The sequence below is a fragment of the Panthera onca genome, chromosome C1, assembly GCF_046562875.1.
Source record: "Panthera onca isolate mPanOnc1 chromosome C1, mPanOnc1 haplotype 2, whole genome shotgun sequence".
In the NCBI taxonomy this organism is placed as follows: Eukaryota; Metazoa; Chordata; class Mammalia; order Carnivora; family Felidae; genus Panthera; species Panthera onca.
The window spans coordinates 39,507,042-39,526,107 of record NC_138346.1 but is presented as its reverse complement, the minus strand read 5'-3'; the positions used below and the strand labels follow the sequence as shown (position 1 = coordinate 39,526,107).

Sequence of the window (19,066 nt, the reverse complement as noted above, 5' to 3'; positions counted from 1 at the left end):
GAGAGAGGGGGAAACAGGAGCAGAAGCAGTCTCTGTGCCAACAGCAGAGAGCCTGATGTGGGGTTGAACTCACACACCATAAGACAGGACCTGAGCCAGTCAGATGCTTAACCAACTGAGCCACCCAGGCATCCCACAAATAAGACTTTAAAACAAAGACAGTAACAAGAGACAAAGAGGGGCATCATATAATGATAAAGGGATCAGTCCAACAAGAGGATATAATAATTTCAAATATTTATGCACCCAACACTGAAGCATCTATATATATGAAGTATTAACAGACATTGAGGGAGAAATTGACAGTAATACATAGGAGAATTTAACACCCCACTTGCATCAGTGGATGGATCATCTGAATAGAGAGAAAAAAAAAAATCAAGAAACAGCATCTTTGAATGACCCACTGGACCAGATGGACTTAATAAATATATACAGAACATTCCATCCAAAAACAGAATATACATCCTTTTCAAGTGCACATGGAACATTCTCCAGGACACATCACATGTTAATCCACAAAACAAGTCTCAATAAACTTAGGAAGATTGAAATCACATCATCTATCATTTTCAAGCACAACTGTATGAAATTAGAAATCAATCATAAGGAAAAAAAAACAGGAAAACCTCACAATGCATGGAGACTAACTACCATGGGTCAAAGAAATCAAAGAGAAAATAAAAAATACATGGAGACAAAAATGAAAACACAATGACCCCAAATCTGTGGGACAGAACAAAAACAGTTCTTAGAGGGAAATTTATAGCAATACAGGCCTAGCTCAAGAAACAAGAAAAATCTCAAACAATCTAATCTTAGATCTAAAGGGACTAGAAAGAAAAAAAAAAAAAAGACCAAAGCCCAAAGTTAGTAGAAAGAAGGAAATAGGAGCATAAATAAATGAAATGAAGAAAAAACAAACAAACAACAACAACAAAAACCAATGAAACCAAGAGCTGGTTCTTTGAAAAGATCAACAATTGATAAACCTTTAGTCAGACTCATGAAGGAAAAAAAGACACATAAAATCAGAAATGAAAGAGAGAGAAAAAAAGTAACAACCAACACCACAGAAATACAACAAATTATAAGAGAACACCATGAAAGATTATGCCAACAAATTATACAACCTAGAAGAAATGAACAAACTCCTAGAAACACACCATCTTCTAAAACTGAATCAGGAAGAAATAGAAAACCTGAATAGACCAATTACTAATAATGAAATTGAATAAAAAAAAAATCCAGGACAGATGTATTCACACATGAATTCTACCAAACATTTAAAGAAGAGAGAAGATTTAATGCCTATTCTCAAACTATAAAAAAAAAAAAAAAAAGGGGGGGGTGGGGGGGAAGAAAGCTTCCAAGTACCTTCTATAAAACAAGCAGTACCCTGATACAAAAACCAGACAAAAACACTCTAAGAAGGCAACAGGCCAATATCCCTGATGACACAGAGGCAAAGGCCTCAACAAAATGTCAGCAAACCACATTCGACAATTCATTAAAAGGATCATTTACCACAGTCAAGTGGGCTTTATTCTTGGGAAGTAAGAATAGTTCAATATTCAGAAATCAACATGATACACCACTTCAGTGAAACAAGGGATAAAAAGCATATAATCTCAATAGATGCAGAAAAAGCTTTTGACAAAAGTCAGCAACAATTCATGATAAGAACACTCAACAAGGTAGGTTTAGAGGAAACAAACCTCAACAAATAAGGGCCATATGTGAAAAACCCAAAGCTAACATCATACTCACTGGTAAAAACAGCTTTTCCCCTATGATCAGGAACAAGTGTGTATACTCTCACCATTTTTATTCAATATAGTACCAGAAGTTCTAGCCATAGCAATCAGACAAGAAAAATGTAAGACATCCAAATTGGTAAAGATGAAATAAAACTCACTGTTTGCAGATGACGTGATACTATATATAAAAAACCCTAAGGACTCCACCAAAAACTATTAGAATAAGTGAATTCACTAAAGTTGCAGGATACAAAATTAATACACAAAAATCCATTGCATTTCTCTACTCTAATAAATAGCATAAAGAGAAATTAAGAAAACAACTCCATTTATAATTGCACCAAAAAATAATAAAATACCTAGGAATAAACTTAACCAAGGAGGTGAAAGACCTGTACTCTGAAAATTAAAATATTGATGAAAGAACTTGAAGATGACACAAATGGAAAGATATTTCATGCTCACTGACTGGAAAGATTATTCTTAAAATGCTCATACTATCCAAAGCAATCTACAGATTCAGTGTAATTCCTATCAAAAAACCAGTAGTATTTTTCTCAGAACTAGAACAATACTAAAATTTGTATGGAATCACAATAGACCATAACAGCCAAAGCAATCTTAAGGAACAAAGTTAGAGGAATCACAATTATACAGTCATATAATATAAAGCTGTAGTAATTAAAACTCTATGATACTAAGAAAAATGGACACACAAATCAATGGAACAAAGGGCCCAGAAATAAACCCATGCCTATGTTAAATTAATCTACAACAAAGGAGGCAAGAATACACAATGAGGAAAAGACTGCCTCTTCAATAAATAAAGACTGCTGGGAAAACTGGACATCTACATGCAAAATAATGAAACTGGACCACTTTCTTACACCACACACAGAAATAAATTTAGAACAGATTAAACACCTAAATGTCAGACCTGAAAACACAAAACTTTTAGAAGAAAACATAGGCAATAATCTCTTTGGCATTGGCTTTAGCAACATTTCTCTAGATATGTCTCCTCAGGCAAGGGAAACAAAAACAAAAATCAACTCCTAGGACTACACAAATAAAAAGTTTTTGCACAGTGAAGGAAACCATCAACAAAACAAAAAAAGCAGCCCACTAAATGGAAGATACTTGCAAATGATTTATCAATAAGGGATTAATACCCAAAGTATATAAAGAGCTTCTACAACTCAACACCAAAAAAAAAAAAAAAAAAAAAAAAAAAAACAAACACCTATCCAATTTTTTAAAAAATAGGCAGAGATACCTGGGTGGCTTACTCAGTTAAGCATCCAAGTCTTGATTTCAGCTCAGGTCATGATCTCACATGGGTTTCAGGTCGTGATCTCATGGGTTTAAGCCCCACATTGGGCTCTGGGCTGGTGGTATGGAACTTGCTTGAGATTCTCTCTCTCCCTCTCTCTCTTTCTGTCCCCCACTCGTGCTCTCTCTCTCTCAAAACAAGTAAACTTAAAAAAAAATAGAGGACCTAAATAAGCACTTTGCCAAAGAGGACACACAAATGACCAACATAAATGACAAAGTGCTTAACATCACTAATCAGAGAAATTCAAATCAAAACCACATTGAGAAATCACCCTACACCTGTCAGCATGGCTGAAATGAAAAACACAAAAATAAGTGGTGAATATGTGAAGAAAAAGAACGCTTGTGCACTGTTGATGGAATGTAAATTGGTACAGCCACTACAGAAAACAGTATGGAGTTTCCTCAAAAAGTCAAATCCATTATGATCCATCTATTCTGATACTAGGCATTCACCCAAAGAAAATGCAAACACCAGTTTGAAAAGGTATATGTACCTCTATGTTTATTGAAGCATTATTTACAATAGCCAAGATATGGAAGCAACCCTAGTGTCCATCCATATATGAGTGGATAAAGTTGTGGTATACATACACAAATACACAATAAAATACAACTCAATTGTTAAAAAAGGAGATCTTGCCATTTGCAACATCGTGGATGGACCTAAAGAATATTATGCTAAGTGAAATAAGTTAGACAGGACAAATATCACTTGATTTCACTTACATGTGGAATCTAAAAAAACAAAACAAAAAAAGAAAAAAATGAACAAAAAGAAGAAACAGACCCAAAAATACCAGAAAGGTGGCCAGAAAGGAGGGAAGTAGGGGATGGGCAAAATGGGTGAAGGGGAGTGGGAGACACATGTTTCCAGTTATGTGAAGAAGTCCTGAGAATAAAAAGTACAGCATAGGGAATATAGTCAATGGTATTGTAATAGTGTTTTATGGTGACAGATGGTAGCTATGCTTGTGGTAAGCATAAGATATAAACTTGTTGAATCACTATCTTGTACACCTAAAACTAATATAACATTGTATGTCAACCACATCTCAATAAAAAAAAAAAAAAAATTACCATGGACAATCTTGACCTTTTTTCTACCAGGTGAATTTTAACATCAATGTTGCATAAAACTTTTGGGAATTTTGATAAAAATACACTGAATTTCTAGAATAACGTGAAGGAAGCTGACATAATTAGGATACTGACTCTTCTTTTTTCATGAATACAATGCTTCTTCATTCAAATCCTGGGAGTGTATCCTTCAAAATCATTTCATAATATTCTTCCTAAGCGTCTTCTACATCTTTCGTGAGATTTTTAGGTATGAAGATTTTGAATAGGAAAATGAATCATAGCATCTGCACGAGACTTACAAACTTTTTATCCCAACTGCTTTGTCAACATGGAAAGGTCTATGAAAGCTGCATCTACTTGTAATTTCTGTGATGGTTATGCTTTGTTTGGCCCAGTCCAGTCTCCATGCCTTTTTTTTTTTTTTTTACCCTTGCTTTCTGCCTGAAAGGCCGAATCTGGTGGGGATTAAGCAATGAGAAGCACCAGTAGGACACTAGAGAGCAGGAGGGGAGAGCGTTTTGGATATTTCTTTCCTAGTATGTCCTGTTTCCCATAGTTCTGTTAGTAGCTGAATTCTTCCAGAGCTCAGCTATCAGGAAGCTACCATTCCAAACCCCCACCTCATACCAGGTTTTAGATAATGGTAAGTATAATTGAAATGATAAACAGTAAACGGCAATTCCTGATCAGGCCTAGGAATGTTAATGACTTCGTATTGCTGTTAATCTTTAAGGGCCTCCTCAACCTCGTTGGCTCTTTGCCTTAACCTTACCCACACCACTGCAAAGGGTCTCTTTGTAGGTTTTCTTCAATTAAATCCCTTTGAGATGGTCATCTGTTTTCTGGTGGGATCCTAACGAACAGAACTTTACTAAAATTAAAATTGCTAAGGAGTCTAGACCTTCCTTAAGTAGTCTGGCTTTGCATTTCGTTTTGATTTTAATTTTCAACTACTTGTCTATCGGACGGGAGGTCATAAATCTGGCATAATCTAAGTTTAACCACTCTGATCAAATGACCAGAACCTGCGAATGTATCAGGTTAAATCAACAATCTCATGAAGTTGTCTGGTTAAAACAATATCTCAAAATTTATCAGGGTTGATTTAACATAGTTGTCACAGATTTGCATTATGGTTATCAAAGTGATCACCTAGGTGGGCCTCATATCAAACTGTTTTTACTCTGACCTCCTCTTTAAGCAAGGACATGAAGAAGATATTTAGGAAAACTGAATGAGCATCCTATAAATGCACAATTACAGTACTTGATTTAACACTTAGAAAAAGTGCTTGGGTAGAGAGGAGTTGACGGCTTTTTCCTCCTTACCTGCCCACCATATATAGTCGATTTGTGGGGCACTCCATGATCTTTGCATATTAAGACCCTTGAAAGTTCTTCAATGAAGCTCAAATGTCTTACTTTATGTTTTAATTTTAAAATTGAAATGAGCAGTTGCAAGGGATTTATGTTTCTCTTAAAGAGCTAACTTAAGAGCTCAGACTGCTATTCCTGAAAAATGCCTTGTCACTCTCAAACTTCCACTAATGAGATGAATGTGTTAAAATCTCCTTCAGCAAATATGATTTACCACCTGCTCACTTTTTCAAACTAAATGAATACATAAGTAAATGTCACATAAGAATGGCATTTCCAAAAGTTTAATCCATTCCATTTGTTTTAGGTTAAAATGTAAAAGCTTTTATCCTTTCAAAAGGAAAACTGCATTTGAAATTAGCATAAATGAGAGTACCAAGAGTTTTAAAATTACCAAACAACCAAAGCAGTGAGAGAGGGACCTCTGCTGTTTAAAAATGGTGTTTAAAAAAATGGAAATAATCCTAGATGGGGTCACGTAACTTTCTTTCAAGATCCCAATAATGCCTCTTCAATAATATAGGTCCCTTTAGGGGAGAGTGGGGAAGGGATAAGGGAAGTCATTTCCAAACATCACTTTTATTAAGATAAAGCAAAATTTAAAACCTAACTGCCAATAGGTTTTCACTGGATATTTTTTAGTTGTAAATTGGTCAGCTTGGGGCTTTGGAAAATAATAGTTCAGAAATACCACTGCAATATGATAAATATGTGTTTTAAATTTCAACAACATAGGCTATGGTTCAAGATCAGGCCAAAGCCTGTTAAGAGCAACATGCGAATAAGTTGCTTAATGCATATCGATGGTAAATATTTTTAAAAGGACTTTGTGATTATAGGATCACTCACAATCACTAGTACACTCTATTAATCTAATGGCTCAGGTTTTTAGTTACCTAAATAATTTTGTTGTTGTTTTTTGTTTATCATTTGTTCTTTTACCACTAATTACTAATTATATGGTAAGTGAATCAATGTCTGTTTCTTAGTTTTCAGTTTATTACACATTTCAATAAAATGCCAAAACTAGGTTTTCTTGATCACTTAGGCATTATTTGATTAATCAATTAGGATTGACATTTTGTTAGTAATCTACAACCCAATGGATAGGGGAATAAATTACTTTTTAACATCCTTTCCTCAATAAACTAACACTACGAAAAAAAAAAAAAGCATGAAGCATTGAAAAAAAAAAAAAAGAATTATAGTTTAGTGTTATAACAAAGAAACCATGCAAAATCCACAGGCTTTCCAGCAACTGTTTTTCATTCAGTACCACCATACTTAAGGAGCCTTTTCCATATTCATTTAGAGAGTTAAAATTGTTTTTCTCGCTAGCCAGAATCATGCCCGTGCTTAACTCCTTCCCATTCTGTTCCCGCATTAAAAAGTTGGCCATTGTTCTGCATTTCTTTTGTTTACAGTTGCTCTTAAGTTCAATAAAGAAAGTTCTGGAAAGTAGGTATTGCAACATGCATCTTTTATTACCTGTCCTGGAGATATTTTCCTAAGAAATTCCATATGCCACTTACCAAACCCTCTCACATACTGGTTTGAATTTCACAACCTCAAAAATGGGGAAAGTTCTGATGCCCCTTCCCTTCTGCCTCCCTGCATAAAAAGGGAGAAAAGCTTAGAAAGGTAAAGTGATTTCCCCCACGTCTCACAGCTAGGAAAGGGCTTGGATTCCAACCCTAGAGAGCCTAGACCCACTGCAACTCCCCACGCAGCTTCCCCCCACCGTGAGCTGGGGACACTCTGGAGCTGTAGTTTTAACTGCTAGCGCACCGCTGGGCTAAAATGGTTGGTTGTCATGACATCAAGGACGAACGGTTGGGAAGAAAACATTTAAGGGTTTTCACGAAAAGCGCTCAATATCCCAGATGTAACTAGGGTGAAGTAAGCTGTACCCTACAGGATCACGACTGGGGAACCTGGAGGACCAGGCTTCGATCGCTTCTGAGATAGGAAGGAAGCTTCGCTGCGGGGCCAGCCGGGCGAGGAGTACCATCTCACCTGCTCGCTGCTCATGGCTGTGAGGACGCGTTCGAGTCACCTAGTGGCTTCACTATCGCTGCAGCCCGGCGCCCCTCAGGCAAGAGAAGTGGCAGCCCGGGACCCAGCCTGAAGCCTCTGCTCCCTCAGCGCAGAGACGGTCTAGCGTCCTGCAGCATTGGTTGCTAAGCAACAGACCTTCTCAGGCTCCGTTTCCGGTCATCGGTTGCTCCTGGGACAGCACCTAGGGAACTGGTAGTGGGATCCTGCAGGAGGCACTTTCCAGGGCACTCGGTGGCGCCTCTGAGCCAGTGCTGTGCACCCACCGAACAGCTGAAGGCAGAGAGGGTGCTTCTTCTGTCTTGAGAAGTGAATAATAGCCTTTGATTACTGATCATCACGTTTCTATCCTCTTCTAACTTAACTAGGTGCTTGAACCCCTGCCATAACCCCTTCTTTAACTCTCTGTGCCTAAATCTCAAAACTAGCGGAATAAAATGTTTTTCTGTAGGAAGCAATATCATCTGCTAACTACTGAAGTTTCCATATCTTGGCTAGTGTAGGTAATGCTACAATAAACATAGAGGTGCATATATTTGAATCAGTGTTTTTGTGTCCTTTGGTAAGAGGTGAGATTACTGGATTTATGGTAGTTCTATTTTTAACTTTTTGAGGATACTCCATACTGTTTTCCACAGTGGCTGCACCGGTTTGCATTCCCAAAGTGCAAGAGGGTTCCTTTTTCTCCACATCTTCACCAACACTTGTTCTTGCAGGTCTTTTAGTCTAGTTATTCTGACAGGTGTAGCTCATGTGGTTTTGATTCACATTTCTCTGGTGATTAGGGATGTTGAGCACTTTTCCATGTGTCTGTGATCTGTCTGTAGGTCTTCTTTGGGAAAGGTTTATTCAGGTCCTCTGTCCATTTTTTAAATCAAAAACATTTTTGGTGTTGAATAATTGAAGTTCTTTATATATTTGAAGATCAACTTTTCTATCATTTGCAAGGATCTTCTCCCATTCAGTACGTTGCCCGATGGTTTCCTTTGTTATGTAAAAGATTTTTATTTCTGTGTAGTCCCAAGAGTTGACGTTTGTAGCTCTCTTGCCAAAGATTTGTCTCGAAAAATGTTGCTATGGCTGGTGTCACAGAGATTACTGCCTATGTTTTCTCCTAAAAGTTTTATGCTTTCAGGTCTCACATTTAGGACTTTAGTCCACTTTGAGTTTATTTTTGTGTATGGTGTCAGAAAGTGGTCCAGTTTTCCCAGCATAATTTTTTTGATGTTTTTATTTACTTTTAAGACTGAAAGCATGAGCTGAGGATGGGCAGAGAGAGAAGGAAACAGGACCCGAAGCAGGCTCCGTGATGACAGCAGAGAGCCTGACACAGGGCTTGAACTCACGGGAGATGTGAGATCATAACCTGAGCCAAAGTCAGACACTTAGCCAATTGAACCACCCACCCCCCAGCACCATTTATTGAAGAGACAGTCTTTTCCCCGCTGTATATTCTTGCCTCCTTTGCTAATTAACATACACACCCCTATGTTTATAGCAGCATTACTTACAATAGCCAAAATATAGAAACCAAAGTGTCCATCAATAGATGGATAAAAAAGACATAGTATCTATATACAATGGAATATTAATTGACCATAAAAAAGATAAGATCTTGGGGCACCTGCGTGGCTCAGTAGGTTAAGAGTCCAACTCTTGGTTTCGGCTCAGGTCATGGTCTCACAGTTTCGTGGGTTCAAGGCCCACATCAGACTCCAGGCTGACAATGCAGAGCCTACTTGTGATTCTCTCCCCCCACCCCCCTCACTCTACCTTCTCTCAAAATAAGCTTTAAAAAAAATTTTATAAAAAATCTTGCCATCTGTGACAGCATGGATGAACCTAGAAGAGATATGCTAAGTAAAATGAGGAAGATAAATACTATAGGATTTCACTTTATGTGGAATCTAAAAAACAGAACAAATGAAGAAACAAACCAAAAAGTAGACTTTTTTAATACTGAGAGCAAACTGGCGGTTGCCAGAAGGAAGGGTGATGGGAGGATGGGTGAAATAAAGGGAATTAATAGGTACAATCTACCAGTTAAAAAGTAAGTCATGGAGATGAAAGAGCATGGGGAATACAGTCAACAATATTGGAATAATGTTGTACGGTGACAGATAGTGACTCTGCTTCCTGTGATGACCACAGAGTAATGCATGGAATCGTTCAATAAATGTTGTACACCTGAAGCTAACCTAACAGTGCATGTTAATTATACACCAATTAAGAAAAAAATGGGGGGCGCCTGGGTGTCTCAGTCGGTTAAGCTTCTGACTTCAACCCAGGTCATGATCTCAGTTTGTGGGTTTGAGCCCCACATTGGGCTCTGTGCTGACAGCTCAGAGCCTGGAGCTGCCTCAGATTGTGTGTCTCCCTCTCTCTCTCTGCCCCTCCCCTGCTCATGCTCTCTCTTTCAAAAATGAATAAAAACATTTAAAAAGAAAAAGAAGAAAGATAGGAGTCAGGGGTTAGTGAAAAATTGGAGCAGAATGAAGTTTTAAGATAACTACTTGGCAGGAAAGCAGAGAGAATGGAAGTGATCAAGGACATACAGGAAAGATCATTTGAAGTTGAAGCCTCCGAATTAGTAGTGACAAAAATCTGAACTCCAAAGACATTCAACAGACCAGGCTCAGGTTCAAAGAAAACCAACATATGACACATTTCCCAGGCTGGTATGACAGAAGGATAACTATTGGCTCACAAACTGGCCCCCACACAGGGAAGAGGCACGTCATCCCAGATTGGTAGGTGACAGGTTTCACATGCAAGGGAACTTACGTACTAGACTTGCTTTCCCACAGCCATAAGACGAACAGATTTCCACACCCGCCCGCCCGCTAGAATCTTCAGTTTATATAGAGGCCTTAACAAGGTTCAGTCACATCCAGATGGGCTCAACAGCAGATTGCTCCCTCATTTGACATCCTTGTAAACGGTGTCAGCTGTAGAAAGCATGGAAAACATGGGCAGAACGTGCATTCCAAGGTGGGGGAGGGGGGCTAAAAGGAGCCTCCAGATGCCTGGGTCCAGTTTGTGGCCCTTTGATGACCTCCTTCAACAACAACAGAGCAAGAGAATGGAGACTCTGAAAAGAGTGAAGTTGAAATTAAGAATCTCAGAACCTAAAATCAATAAAGGAAGAAAAGGCTATTCAGTGGCAATAAAGGAGCTCTTAAATAGGATAGGTGGGCATCTCAGTGAGAGAGAGACGTGGCGGGAGAAACTGCTGTCGAAGCAGAAAGAATAGGAGTGAGGGTATTGACGCTGCAATTTCAGAAGTACAATTCCAGGCATTGACACGGTCCCCCATGTGGCCATGGAAATGGGTGCCTGTAGTGAAGGACTTTGGTCATGAAAGGTCAAGGAACTAAGCTTGATTAAGGAGTTTCACTTTAGCTAAGGCTATAGCTGTTCCCATGGATGCTGAGGTAAGCAGAGTGGAGGGGAAAACTGTGAGCTGAAGTCCTCAATGAATGAGGTAGGAGAGATGTTATGAGCCTAAAATTAGTAATAACTCTGCTGGAAAACAGATGATAAATATTGTAGACCCCATCTCCTGAACTTGGAATGTGGAAGAATGGAAAATCCCACGTAGAAACAGAGCCTTCAAGGAGATAAATTACAGTAAAAACCTGGAGGTAGGGGTAGAGTTCCAAGAATGGGTTGAAGATATAGTGTGTTTTCGTAGCCCAGGGGTACAGTGAAAAGATCTGAAAGCCAGTAGAATACTAGAAAGTTGATTCTTCAGCCAAAAAGAAACAAAAACCTACTTAAAAGGTAAAAGCATGAGAAGCTAAAACATTAGCTGGAGGGCTTATACCACAGGCGATGCTAACCACGAGATGTGAAGGTGGGATTGGTTTAAGTGGCTGCCCGTGTGCTGCCAATAGAACTGTTCCCAGCAGTTCCCAGGTATTTAAAAGGAATTTGGCATTCTTGATAGAAAGCCAACATCAACTGGATTGCTTCTTGCAGAGTACTGGTCCACACAAACAGGCCAGCAGGGGACAGATGGATTCACAGCAACCGTCTCAACAGGGATGACCCTGAAAAGGCCCATTCACTTTCCACCCTTTTCCCCATCTGCAAATTTTCCTCCTTCCATCCTCTGCTCTTCTCACCGTCCGTTCACTCCACCGCAAAAGTCATAGTAGAAATGAACAACCATCCAGTGTTCTGACTTTCTATGTTTTTTCTGCTAGACCTCCATTTCTAGCTCCTCTGGGTGGTCACTTGCTCATTCACAGAATCTTGTTTCTAAACTTGTCTTCTGACGATTCCCAATGGGTCGTAACGCAGCCGTTCTCCACGGAGGGAGCGCAGGCGGTCCCGGTCCACATCTCGTAAGAGAGATCGCAGGCGCCGAGAAAGGTCCCGGTCCCGGGAGAGAGATCCTCGACGGAGCCGCTCTGGATCTCCGCACAGAAGAGGCTCCAGATCCCCAAAACGGCATAGATCCACATCTCCTTCCCCTTCTCCACTAAAAGAAAGAAGAGGAAAAGAAAGAAAGAAACAAAGAGCAAAGAACGTCAGATTACTGAGGAGGGCTTAGAGGGCAAAAGAGGAAGAAATCGAAATGGTGAAGTTAATGGGATTTGCCTCTTTGGACTCCACAAGAGGGAAAAAGGTGGACGGCTCTGTAAATAAATGCCTATGCCATAAATGTATCTCAGAAGAGGAAGTACAGGCAGTATATGAATCGAAAAGGCGGATTCAATAGACCTTTGGTTCCGTTCTCATTGCATGAGAACTAAAATGTTAAAGAATGGGTTTTTTTCCCCATCTTGCTCAGAAGAGTGGATTTTGTATTTCATATTTAATATTCATAAAAAAACATGATCACAGTCTTTACTCCCTGTAAAAGTAAGAAAATGGTATTTATTATGTGTGCATTTCACTTACCCTGACTCAAAAAAAAGAAAGGTTAATATATTTTTCTTTTAGGAAATGTCATTTGGGGCAATCGTCAACCCCAGTTTTTTGTTCTTATTGTTGTGGAAGCTGTGTATGTTTTCTTCTTGGATGCTCGTTAGGATTTTTGAAAGCACGTAGAAGTAATTTGGATGTAAGTTTCTCAAATAAAGCAATATTTCTACCCTTTAAAAATAAATAAACAAACAAACGTGTCTTCTGTGGGGCACCTTTGCCAGAGTTATGGAAGAAAAAACAGTTTTATAAAAATTGGCAGACAATTCTTTCGTATTTGTCCCTTATTGTGATCCCTGTCAAGCAAGAGAAATGTCACTCCTGGGACTGAATTTCCCTAGTAATTCTCACAGTAATCAGTACTATCACCAACAAGACTACAGCCGAGATGTCATCCCCTGTCCTCACCAGTCAAAACCCTGACAAAATCCGATACATTTCAAAAATCGTTAGGAATGAATTTTAGCTTAGATGTGTTAGACCATTGGATCCCTCAAATTATAGAAAGGCACTTTATCACTCTATTACTTATCTCCTTGAAAGATTCCCTATGCACATAGTGTTTAACTTGGGTAGAGATATATGTATGCTTTTGATTTACTAATCTAAAAATATGGAAGTTCACTTTAAATTTTTTAAATGTTTTTTAATTTATTTTTGAAAGAGAGACAGAGCATGGGCAGGGAAGGGGCAGAGAGAGGGAGACCCAGAATCTGAAGCAGGCTCCAGGCTCCGAGCAGTCAGCACAGAGCTGATATAAGGCTCGAACTCACAAACCGTGAGATCATGACCTAAGCCAAAGTCGGATGCTCAACCAACTGAGCCACCCAGGTGACCTGGAAGTGCACTTCAAGAGAAGTTATCTGGGAAAAGAAACTGTTAACCAACTATAAAAGACCAAATGGAGAACAGAAATTGACTTGCTGATATTTTGGTTCCCTAGGTGTCAATTTCAGCTGCATGTATAATTTTGTGTTTTCTCTCATGGTTTGGGTGGGGTTTTTTCTCTTTTAAAAAACTTGTGTTTATGTATTTTGAGAGAGAGAGAGAGAGAGAGTGATGGGGCAGGGGCAAGAGAGGGAGACAGAGCATCTTAAGCAGGCTTCACGCTGTCAGCGTGCAGTCCTATGTGGGGCTCGAACTCGCTAATCATGAGATCATAACCTGAGCCTAAATCAAGAGTCCGTAGCTTAACTGGCTGAGCAGGGTGGGTTTTTTGTTTTGTTTTGTTTTTTAGTGATTTTATTACACATGAACCAAATTCTTGCTTAAGGATATTATGCCCGGGGCACCTGGGTGGCTCAGTCAGTTGAGCGTCCGACTTCGGCTCAGGTCATGATCTCACAGCTGGTGAGTTCGAGCCCCACATCGGGCTCTGTGCTGGCAGCTCAGAGCCTGGAGCCTGCTTTCGATTCTTTGTCTCCCTCTCTCTCTGCCCCTCCCCTGCTCATGCTCTGTCTCTCTCTCTGTCAAAAATAAAAAAATAAACATTTAAAAAAAAAAAGAAGAAGAAGAAAAAAGGATATTATGCCCAAATTTGTGCTGATTCTAAGGAAATTTTTTTATCAGAAATTTATTTCCCGGTAAAGTATATTGTATAAGCTGCTGAGTTTTGACTTGTTGTGTTGTAATTTGTTACTACTTATTTTCTTTACCCCCTTCTTTTGAAACCGTAGCTTGTGTAGAGGGGAAAAGTGCTGATATGTTATACATGCTCCTTTTAAGCAACGTGGCAGCTTTTTATTTTTGTGGGTCATGGTATGAGGTTGAAAAAATTGAGTGTACAACTTAAAGCAGAGTCCAGCATCTGGTATTCTTTTCTCTGCCCATTCCCTTTTCTCTTTGTGAACCTATACTCCTCCTTATCTTCCTTATCTTGCTTAGTTGACAAATATTTCTTGAACACCTGCTGTGGGCCAGGCACTGGTCTAGGCATGGGAGAGAGAGGATGCAGCCAAGATCCCAGCTTCTATTTTAGGAGAGAGAAATTGAAAATTAGCAAGAAAAGAGCATTTTGTTTGTTTATTTCAGATGATTAAAATAAATGCAAAAAGTGAATAAAATGAAATGGGGTAACAGGAGAGACTGAAAGCCTCTCATAGGAGGAGAAATTTGAGCTGCGACTTGAATGACAAAAGAAGTCAGCCCTTCAGTGATGTCCGGAATGTTTTTCCCAGGAAGCAGGTGAGGTAGTAAGACTCAGACCTGAATGTAAGAATAAACTTGACACATTCAAAGCCAGGAACATAGTGAGGAAGGATCTTATTTTAATAAGGCAAAGAAACCATAAATTGAAATGGGGCAAGAAAGGAAGCAGGAAGGCCAATTAGGTGCCTACTGAAGTAGGTCAGGGAAATAACAATGGTGGCTTAAACTTGGGGGAAGTGATGGAAATGAAGAGAAGGAAGACATCAGGGATATATTTGGGGCGGGGAGGAACCTGATAGGATTTGTTGATGGACCACATGTAAGGAATAAGAATATGGTAAAATGACTTTTAGGTTTTTTTGTTGGCTGAGCTACTTGGTAGATGGAAGGTACAAGAAAAGAAAAAACTTCATTTTCTAATATGTTAAGTTCGAGATGTCTGTTAGATGTCCAAGGAAGATGTTGAGATAGGAAGCTGTACAACTCTGGGTATAGCTCTGGTCAAGGTGTAGGCTGGAAGTTCATCCATAGATAGATGGTAATAGAAGCCATGAGATTAGATGAAATCATCAAACAAGAGACTGTAAATAGAAACAGAACGAAAGGTGATCCAAGGATCAGGCCCCAAGACTCTTGTTTTCTCTTTCTGGAAACTTGCAATTTAAAAAATTACATATTTTGTTGACCCTTTAACAAAGAGTTATGCAAGTACAAAGAGTTACAACAGATATCTCAGATGCAAAAGGAACCCTACAAAATGTGGTTGACAATTCATGCATGTGGTATTTGTTTGTGAAAATACTGAGCTATATATGGACCATTTCCCATAAAAACAAATAATGATGCTGTTTTATTACCACACATTGACCTTCCACTAATCACAACCAGATCTGGAGAAACACAAATGGGTGCATTCTATTTCTTTGAACACTAGAGGGAGATATATTCACCTGCAAACCAGAGAGAAAAAAATGAACTTTTTTCCTATCGAAGTGCTCTTTGACCATAGAATCATAGAATATTTTAAATTTTGATATTTTTGCAATCATCAAGAAATAAGTCTTAAATAAAGTACACGTTTGGAAAGTAACTTGATTTGCTTGCTAAACCAGATTTTACTAAAAGGCTATTTTGTATATGCTTGTGATATGGTATCTTTTCACGTGATATCTTAGTTCTTTTTTTCTTGGACAGTGTGGAGTAATAATATAAAAACCAGTCAATTTTTATTTGGAGAAACATCAGTTCTTCCTCCCTAAGAATTCTGGTTATATATTCATTGTAAGCCAAAGTGTCAAAAACTTTACTCTTGACTTTATGTCTATGGACTTTGAAAATGTGCTGTACTTCAACACGCTCAGTGTTTTTAGGTGGCTTAAAGGTCGTTGGCACTGACTTCACTTGGACTTTTTACGCGCCCAATAAAATGTTCGACTTTGCTAGGTAATCACATAGATATGTAGCATTTTCATGATTGCCTGGGGCAGCTAGAATACTTTCTCTTTATTTACTTTGGTAATCTTTCCAAAGAACATACTGTAAGACGTCCTCTTTGCCCGATCAAAGGTTGAGTGTGAACCCCATCCAACAATTCTTAGCCTACCAAATACTTTATTTGACCTTGTAACTACTTAGAAGTCTTCTTCCTTGTAACTTCAACACTGAAATGCTTCTGGTAATTAGAGGGGGGAAATGTGTTTTCTATCTCTAGGGAAGGTGGACGGTATAGGAAAAGAGGCTGTTTTCTGGAATCAGCTCGTATGAATCCTTGCTTTGGATAGATATTAACTAAGCTTACTTTGATAATCATTTCACAATATATACATATATCAAGTAATACTAAGACTGAAATGAATACAATGTTTTATGTCAATTATATCTCAAAAACATCCTGACTTTGTCTCTACTGGTGAAGGTAAACAAGTTACTTTACATCTCTGAACTATCATTTTCTTCTTGGGATCACAACCTTTTAGAATTGTTGTGGGGGCTGATTCAGACAATGTATGAAAAGCATCTAGTTTAGCTCCTGGTAAAAAGCAGACCCTCCCAGTTCCCTGGGCCCTTCTTTTTCCTTCCATGTGAAGTGCTTTTTAAATTGACCCTATAAATCATACATGCCTAGATTATGTGCTCTGAAGTATTTGTCAAGTGTTGGTGATACGTACAGAATGTGACCTGGGCCACATTTGCAAGGCATTCTTGCAAGGGTTCATGTGTCATCAGACCTGTATTGTCCTGGGCTCTACCTGACCAAGTCAAATCTAGGACCTCACCAGGTGATCGACTACTCCTATTATGGGCTTGTGAGTAGAGAGAGGAGAGGAAGCACTGAAAATGTGGTGAGGACTATTTTCCTTAAAAGGAATGACTTCCTCTTTTCCTCCACAAATCTAGATTTCATCTCCTACCCCCATAAAGGTCCAGTTCAAATCCTTTCTTGAACAGACATTCCCAGCCCAAATGAACTCACCCTTCCAAACACCTATAATATTTATCCAATTCAATCATTGGATTGAAGCATTCCTACTTAACCTTCCTTAATTAAGCATTCCTACTTAACCTTCATCGAAATGTGTCTCCCCAAACCACGTAGGTTCTTACAAGGCATGGTTGCTACTATACTATATTTGTTAGTGCTTCACTTTAACCATTTTGTAGTGCTCTCCCGGAAGCAGACATCTGTACATACTTGGATGAATTTCCACGTCAGTTTTCCTTCAACTTACTTGTCACGTGCATTTTGGCGATAGAACTCATCCATGGTAAATGTGTAGGTATGGTTTAAATCATTCTGCTGACAGCATCTGAAAATTATCTTTCTTTAAACTACAGATTCTTAAAAAGAAAGAACCAAGAAGTATAACATATTATGCTTAACTTTATGTAATAATTTTTGCTGACTATTCACTCTCAATTAGAACAGATTAGTTACCATGATATAATGGCCATCATTTACACATACAATATAGCAGATAGATTCTCCGATAAACATTTTCATCACCAGCAACTGACTTTTTTCTTTTCAAACCCCTTAGTCAAATTGTATTATTGGTCATAAAATGAAAGATAATCTGACAGCTGTAAATTAAACTCTGAGATTAACACACACAACTCCATTTTTACACACACAGAACTAAAACAGATGATGTTTTATCATTTATTATTCAAACAGCAGAATAAAGGGTTGCTAAAGCTAGAATTAGAATGCTTTTCAAGGTCATGAAGGATAAAGAAGCACGCATGAAATGGAGCACCTGTTCCCCAAGTTTCAAACCATAACACAGAAAAGTCATAGTCCTAAATCTTGACTACATAGCAGCTCTGTGATGTGACCCACTTGCAGTGTGACTCTGCCTTAGGGTGGCCCCACCTTGTCTCTAAGAAACACCTAGGCAAGACTTCAAGAGGACAATACAGGAATGTACGTTCAAATACTAATAACTGAAGCAACATTATTCTTAAAAGAGTTGCATGGAGCTGTATTTTTTTTAAAGAATATTCAAGCAATGGCTGTTTTTTAAAAAGTAGATGCAGAAAAAAATATGGAAACAGACTCCTTCCCTTCTGCCTTTAATCATTCACAAATCTCTTAGCTGCTAAATTAAATGTTTAATTGACATTTTCTTCTAAACTCCATGGCATTTCTCCTTCCTTTCGTATCCCAAGTCATCAAGTGGGTGGTCTTTACTTACTTGATCCATTTTCGATTTCCTTGCCGCTTGATCTCTTTGAGAATCTTCTATAATCTGACTTCTGTTTCCCCAGTCCATAGAAATAGCTTTAATATGGCTAATGACCTTAGCCCACTTCTTATTTTTCTTAACTACTCTTCAGAATTTGATGTTGCTATTACTTCCTTCTTAAAATGATCTCCTTCCCAGTCTTGCACAACTGCCTGGCCCCATTCTTCTAGTTCTCTCACACTTCTCTCACTCTTTTTCCTTTTCTGTCCATTTGTAGATATTCCTTAAAGCTTTACTTGTGTTCTCTCCCCTCAGTTCTCATGCCAATGGCCAATCTACTTTTAAAGCTTCATATACAACCTTGCTGCTTATGAGTCCTGAGTCTTTGTTCCCTGCTATGTTCTCTCTCACTCGAATACTTCTATCTTGTGCCCAAGTATCTACATGACTTTTCCATTTAACTACCCTACTGTCCCAAACCAGCAGTCCAAAACTGACCTTCTCTTCCCCAATTTTTCAATTTCACCTGCAGCCTTGCCAGTCTTCCAAGATCAGTATCTTGAGTTCACCTTGGTTTTCTCCTTGTTCTCCAAGTCCAGGTTTATCTTATGTTATTGCTTTTTTATAGAAATGTCTTACAATCATCCCTTCCTTCTAGCCCTACTGCCACTTTTTAAATCCAGGCTCTGAA

General features: G+C 38.6%; 1 protein-coding gene across 2 annotated transcripts in view; it reads right to left on the bottom strand.

Annotated features, from left to right (window-relative positions):
• DNAH7 (dynein axonemal heavy chain 7) overlaps positions 1–9,369 on the bottom strand; it is a 264,880-nt gene extending 255,511 nt beyond the window's left edge. For both annotated transcript variants that reach the window (XM_078451065.2, XM_078451063.2), the window contains exon 1: positions 7,571–9,369. In XM_078451065.2, coding sequence (XP_078307191.2) covers positions 7,571–7,585 — 15 coding nt within the window. In that variant the 5' untranslated portion in view covers positions 7,586–9,369. The remainder of the gene's footprint in view (positions 1–7,570) is intronic.
• Positions 9,370–19,066: the final 9,697 nt, after the last annotated feature.